The sequence below is a fragment of the Lipotes vexillifer genome, unplaced genomic scaffold, assembly GCF_000442215.2.
Source record: "Lipotes vexillifer unplaced genomic scaffold, Lipotes_vexillifer_v1.1 scaffold951, whole genome shotgun sequence".
Classification (NCBI taxonomy): Eukaryota; Metazoa; Chordata; class Mammalia; order Artiodactyla; family Lipotidae; genus Lipotes; species Lipotes vexillifer.
Window position 1 is genome coordinate 484,760 of NW_006793664.1, and position 7,540 is coordinate 492,299.

At 39.4% G+C, this 7,540-nt stretch overlaps 1 protein-coding gene across 1 annotated transcript in view; it reads right to left on the minus strand.

The window, feature by feature from the left end:
* Nucleotides 1-3,545: 3,545 nt before the first annotated feature.
* RWDD4 (RWD domain containing 4) overlaps nucleotides 3,546-7,540 on the minus strand; it is a 15,389-nt gene continuing 11,394 nt past the window's right edge. Inside the window, exon 8 of the mRNA XM_007466513.1 lies at nucleotides 3,546-4,415. Within this exon, the coding sequence (XP_007466575.1) occupies nucleotides 4,383-4,415 (33 nt within the window). The 3' untranslated portion in view covers nucleotides 3,546-4,382. The remainder of the gene's footprint in view (nucleotides 4,416-7,540) is intronic.

Below are 7,540 nucleotides of genomic sequence, written 5' to 3' on the forward strand. Positions count from 1 at the left end.
CCCGTGTCCCCTGCATCGGCAGGCGGACTCTCAACCACTGCGCCACCAGGGAAGCCCAGTTTTCACTTTTAATGTTTCACATTTGTGTTAAAAAAAATCATACTATTGGGTAGAATTTGAAAAAGGTGTGATTTTAAGAATTCAAAACAGACAGCGAAAAGAATGTAGGAATTAATAAAGTGTTTGCGTCCACTGAAACCTCAGAGTGATTGAGATTTTCCGAGGATACAAGGGTCCAAGTCTTAGTATGTTCCTTCGCAAATGAGGTGGGCAGTGATTCAGAGCACCTACTGCCCTCCGTAAAAACACACGAGTGTCACCCTGCGGTAGCCGCAGAATGAAACTCTGGAGCATGTAATGGCAAAGGATTCTTCAGTCTACACACAGTGAGGCTGCTGAAGCTTGTCCTCCGTAATTCCATACATGAAAACCTTTCTTATCTCCTTCTGCATTCTAAACGCTGTCATAGATTAAAACTTTCAAGGCTAACTTTTTTTTTTTTTTTTTGCGGTACGTGGGCCTCTCACTGCCGTGGCCTCTCCCGCTGCGGAGCACAGGCTCCGGACGCGCAGGCCCAGCGGCCATGGCTCACGGGCCTAACCGCTCTGCGGCATGTGGGATCCTCCCTGACCGGGACACGAACCCGTGTTCCCTGCATCGGCAGGCGGACTCTCAACCACTGCACCACCAGGGAAGCCCTCAAGACTAACTTCTAACCACTTAATTATGAAGCAAAATGATTTCATCTGCATCCTCCCCCAACCCTGGGGACAGTTTCCTCCTTTTATAATTTGCATTCTCTTTTATGAATGAAATAAGAAAGAACTGATCATAGAGACGGTTTGTTGTTTAAAGCATCAAGAAAAGTGTCCCAACAGGCCAAATCTAAAAAGACCTCTTATAGCACCAGAAGGCTGCAGAGAACCGAGCAAGGTCACTTCGAACTTCCCAGCTGCCAGCAGTAACAAATAGGGGAAAATGGGCAGGGGTGGGAGTGTTTCCTATTTTATCACCACCATCAGCAGGTTATAATTTATTTTGGAAACTGGATTGATACAGGAAACCCAGGAAGAAAATGATCACACCTCTAGAAATGGTGGGAAAATTGAACTAATTTTCTTATTTTGGGTTCTTTTCAGTATGAAATTAAAGCTATTAAAATTATTTATTTATTTACTCAGGTATTAGCTCTTAGGTGTTCTCTTCAGTTCTTCATATAAGCAAAAATATAAATCTGTAATAATGAAAATTCTTGCAGGGCAAAGTCATTAAAAAAATCCTACTCCAAATCCAACGTTTTGCTCCTTTCCCATTATACTATGCAATGTGGCTTTAACTGGTCTTCGGTAATAATGCAAAATTAATGACAAATGTTATTAGCACTCTGAAAGGCATATTTTGTCTTTTTAAAAATGAACGGTTTTCATATAAAATTTGTTCCATCTTTTGTACACTTTCATCAGCGGCTTTCAAACTTTTTTCCCCATTACTCACTTTAAGAAATAAATTTTACATAATACTTACACATACACACCCCAGAATACCCTTACAACATGTAGTATATACTGGTATTTTCTGTTTAATCCTATTCTAGTCCATTCCATTAGAAAAATTGCTGGTAAAGACACTCAATTTCTTCACTAATGGATCACAAACTGCAGTTTGAAAAACACTTTAGACCATACATCACTTCCTGATTTTGTCAAATAATCAAAAACACTGAAATTCAGAATCATAGATTACCAGGTAATTCCGACCAGATAACACCCCCTGTTCTGTTTTCACTCCATGGGGCTTCTTTGGAGGTCTGGATTGAAGGTGGGTTCAACATTGCAGAGTGGATTTGTGGTCATTTCTATCAGTTGTCCAGAGGTTCTACCCACCTGGTACCATCCTGGCTTGAGGGTTTTTTTGAGATTGTCCACATGGGGGAGGAATTTGGGCTGAAACCCAAGTATGAGATAACTTGTTATGGGTGCAGGAGAGTACATGTATGTATACTGACATTTTCTGCTATACCCAGAACCAAAGTTCAAGACCAGAACTCTTCCTCAGGGCCCCCATGGGGGACAGGTCTCAGCCTCACGCATGCTGTGTATGTGTGTGTGTGTTATGTCTCCCTACCCTGGGGTGATCCTGGGCTTCATCTCCTGTCTTCTGGACCCCCTGAGGCTGTGAAAACTGACGCTGTCCTTAACCTCAAGGTTCCAACTTTCATTTAATTTTTTAGACGCTGGGTATATCTTACCCTCTCATCAGTTCATTTAAAAAACCGTTTTTAGTCCAACATTTGGAACAGTTTCTAGCTGGATGGTACATCTTTTTTTTTTTTTTGCTTGTGTTACGCGGGCCTCTCACTGTTGTGGCCTCTCCCGTTGCAGAGCACAGGCTCCGGACGCGCAGGCTCAGCGGCCATGGCTCACGCGCGGCATGTGGGATCTTCCTGGACCGGGGCACGAAACCGTGTCCCCTGCATCGGCAGGCGGACTCTCAACCACTGCGCCACCAGGGAAGCCCTGGATGGTACATCTTGTACCGTAAGTCTGTGCAGTTACAGACCAACAATTCTCTCTCAAGTGATGTGAAATAAAACATGTAGAAACATCACTGGGTGTAATTCAGATTTTATTGCTTATTATGTCATTCCATACAACTTTAGGTACACAGACGTTGAGAAAATATACTGAGAGTATTAAACAGATGATGGCAATATTGATGAGAATGTTCAAGTGTTTTACATAAGGTAGTAAGAGGCACCGCTGCCACCATCACCACCCCCCACCCCCCGAAATTTGTACATTTCATATAAAAAGAGTAAAAATAGTTCATTGGCATTTAACTAGCATTATTCTTTGTAATCTATGAACCACGATATGCCTGAATAATTTCAGAATCTTCAGAGCAAAACAAAGCATTTTCTTCCACTAGCAGACAGAGCAGTTTCAGTTTCTTTAAAAAACAAGCAAACAAATCAGCACAACAAGAACTGTACACACAACCCCAAAACAAAAAAGTTGGCATATTCCAGTGGTCCTGAATTTTGACGTTTCTATCATATTAATTCAAGAAATAAAATGTGATTCAGCATCTAAAAATGAGACAAGCTTCTTCACCATAGTTACACTTACTTTATAATTGAAACGATTTAACTGAAGCCAATGTTAACCCAGCAAAAACCATGGATATAACTCAAACTGCTCTTTTGATAAAGAAACTTCTTTAAAAGTTAACTATTCTTTAAAAACTCAGACCCGAGCTGCACAGGTGTAACTGAGGAACCAACAACTGCCTCTTCCAAAAACCACAGCGGTAGTTCTAAGTGCTTTTCAAGCTGGGGAGTATATAAAGAATCACTGTAAATCGCACATACACATCAGTAACGTCCTGCTAAAACAGCATTTGAAAGACTTCTATGTCTATTTTTACAAAGATGAGTGGGCTCAGACATACATTTGGATACTTGAAAAGAAACAATGCTTGAAATGTGGTTTTATGTGAAACCACTTAGAAGAACTCAGTTATCAAACAACTAAAAATACACAACAGATAAATAGAAATTTATGAAAACCATTGTCTCTAACAATATAAAAATTAAATATTAAGGCATCTTTTACTCCCATTTTGGTATATGCAGCAAAGAGAACGGTTTTAAATAGGAACCAGCACTTCTAGTCAAATGCTTTCTAATGTATTTGGCAGATTTGGTTTTGGTTTTTTTTTTCTTTCTCCTATTCCACATACCACTGAAAGCTCTCATGATCAAACATCACAACCCAAACCAGGAGGAAAGTATAAACAGATATTCATTTATTAAAAAGCAGTTCACCCTTGAAAAATAAAAAGGAACTACAAAGAATATTATGTATAAAGTTCAAATACTAGTATTTAAATTTCTCTGAAGCAATTTACGCTTCAGTAATTAAGAGAAAGAAGGGATGAAACGTAAAGACGAGAAGCCTATTAATATGGATCACGCTGTGAACTCACTGTTCACTCAGTCTTCTGCTCCATTGGGATGAGAATTTGAAAAGCGCTTCATACTCCTTAAAAAAAAAATCACATCCACCAGAATAAGATCACATAAATTAACACTGGTGATTTATAATTCCCCATATTTGTCCATTTACAAAGGCCAATTGGCTTCATAAAGTATACTAAACAGTAACATTTTCACCTTTTTTTAAGGCAAGTTTGTGAAAGTAATTTAATACAACCAGATCTCTTCATGAACTTTCAGCTTAAAACATTTTTTTACATAAGAAACATACAAAAAAATTGTTTTATAGAAAGCCACCTCAATACCAGAAAAGAGTAATGAAAGATTTTGAACCCAGTTTACTTTTTAAAGGATGCTGTTCCTCCCTCGTCTCAAATTCCAAGTGCTATTCATCATCTTTAGAGCCAGTTTTGCTTAACTATAAAAAAAGATGAAAGAAATATTCAACAAATTTAAGCTATCAAATTATTTGAGTTCACTATTTCCACATCATATCAAGTCAACATTTACAGTTAATAGAACAACAGGCAACAAGGTTCAAGTAACTTGCACCATCTACAGCTTTCACCATATGGAAATACTTTTCAACTTTAGCCTCAGCTACTTTAAACAGGATTCTTTGAAAACATAACCTCAACAGAACAAGAGGGGTAAAAAAATCCCTTGAACCTTTCCAAGAAATAAATTGGAACCAAGAGTATACAAAAGGTACCATTTATAAAATGAATGATATTCTTCTACTTTTGTTTTTTTACAAACAATAAATTCTAAAATTTTAACAATGTATAAAACACTTAAGATTTATCATCTTAACTACATAATCCTTACAGTTTTGAAAACGTGATACAAGTCTCAAACTGAACTTCTCAAACATTCTGGCTCCAGGACCTCTTCCCACTCTTAAAAATTGAGGATCCTAAAGAGGTTTTTTGTTTTTTAAAATGTACATTATACCTACCTGCATTTGAAAAATGAGAAATTTAATTCATGTAAAAATAACAGGGGCTTCCCTGGTGGTGAAGTGGTTAAGAACCCACCTGCCAATGCAGGGGACATGGGTTCGAGCCCTGGTCCTGGAAGATCCCACATGCCGCGGAGCAACTAAGCCCATGCGTCACAACTACTGAGCCCATGTGCCACAACTACTGAAACCCGCATGCCTAGAGCCCATGCTCTTCAACAAGAGAAGCCACTGCAATGAGAAGCCCACGCACCACAACAAAGAGTAGCCACCACTCGCCACAACTAGAGAAAGCCCACATGCAGCAACGAAGACCCAACGCAGCCAAAAAAAAAAAGTAAATAAAATAAATTTTAAAATAAATAAATAAAAATAACAATAATGACAACCCAGTCACATTTTAAAAATGAAAAACTGCATTTTCTAAAACAAAAAACCAAAAGTTAAAGTGACGAATAGTGTTGTTTTACATTTTTGCAAATCTCTTTATTATCGAGCTCAACAGAAGATAGCTGGGTTCTCACAAATCTGCTTCTATAGTAAGGCAGATATAATGGAAAATGGCCAACAAAAACACAGTCCAAGTACTAGGAACAAACGGAGTGAACACAGAAATGAACGTACTTAGATCCTAAACCCACTTACTATCTTAGAAAATTCTGGAAAACGCAAGAATATAAAAGCACACATTCCTTTAGTGCTCTAATAGAGAACGTAGTAATGGCATCATCACACTTCATGCAGCCTCTCGTAAATGCCACTGTACATGTGCGAGAGGAAGTGTAAAAAAGGCAAAAACACCTTACTAGTTTGATGCAAATAGTCTGAACCTGACAGTCCCTCCGAGAGGGCCTCCAAAGACCACATGTGGAAACCACTAGCTTAGAGTAATGGATTCTGAGTCCAAACTGTGTCTAGGTGGTAAGCTCCTTCTTAAAAATCTCTCTCCCATCTCCCAAGATTACTGGATTATTTGAATTTTACTTTCTTTTTTGGCTTAAAATTCTAATTTATATTAAGAAGGTCTCCCTTAAAAACAAACTGGGGGCTTCCCTGGCAGTGCAGTGGTTAAGACTTCGCCTTACAATGCAGCGGGTGTGGGCCTGATCCCTGGTTGGGGAGCTGAAATCCCACATGTCTCACGGCCAAAAAACCAAAACATAAAAAACAAAAGCAATATTGTAACAAATTCAGTAAGACTTTAAAAAATAGTCCACATCAAAAACAAAAACAAAAAAACTGAAAACAACACTTCTGGCTCTCAGGAAAGAGGCCCATGATCACTTGAGATGACGCAGATTATTCTCCTTTTCATGCTTGGCTGGGATGGGCCACACCAAAAAGATGGATCCTTACTCTGATTCAGGAGACAGCTCCTTCTGGAGCCATTTGGGAGACAGCTCCTTCTGGAGGAGGCAGCATTTTAAGGGAAGAGCAGACTTAGCTGGTGAGATAAATACAGGTGCACCTGGGACAATGGTAAGTATCCATGAAGGATCAGTGGCAGGGGCCCAAGCCAATGAGAGAACGCCAGAGCAGCTGCACCCACACAGATTGCTTGTATAGGGTCAGCCTCTTCCCAGGAAGGCAAGAAGCAGTGAAGGCTGCCCTCAAAATTTTGCGGGTTGGTTCCAGATGTGACCGCAATAAAGCAAACATCGTGAGACACACGAATTGTTTGGTTTCCCAGTGCATATAAATGTTTACACTATACTGTAGTTTATTAAGTGTGCAATAGCATGATGTCTAAAAAAAGATGCACATACCTTAATCAAAAAATACTGTATTGCTAAAAAATGCAAACCATCGTCTGACAATGCAGGATTGCCACAAACCTTCAATTTGTACAAAACAGTATCTACGAAGCAAGATAAAGTGAACTGAAATATAACAAGGTCTGCGTGTACTGTGTTTCTTTATTCCAGTTGTGGCTCATGGCTCCCTACTCTCAGGTAATATTTTTGTACTAGATTTTAGAAGCACAAAAATTACTTCAAATAGGTTCTATAGAAAAGGCATCCTATGGCCCAAACAGCTGGCTTCAAAATAAACTTTAAGAATACACTGCTTTGGGGCTTCCCCGGTGGTGCAGTGGTTGAGAGTCCACCTGCCGATGCAGGGGACACGGGTTTGTGCCCCAGTCTGGGAGGATCCCACATGCCGTGGAGCGGCTGGGCCCGTGAACCATGGCCGCTGGGCCTGCGCGTCCGGAGCCTGTGCTCCGCAGCGGGAGAGGCCACAACAGCGAGAGGCCCACGTACCGCAAAAAAAAAAAAAAAAAAAGTTCCAAGTGGAAAGTAAACAATTTTCAACAACAAAAACAGAAAATCTTTCTTGACGATGGTGGGAAATTACATTTAGGGTCTGCCATAAAAAAATACTTAACTTCTACTAAGAGATCAAAGCACTCCTTTTCATGACTTGTTTCAAATTCCATATTATCTATAATTTAGAGTCACATTTTAGTACGTCTATTCTTAAGATGTACTTACATAAACAGGCACACTTTACTGTAGTTATAACTCATTTCTACAGATTTTCCATTATTAAAAAAAGAAAACCTAAAACTGAGGGTGTAGGGA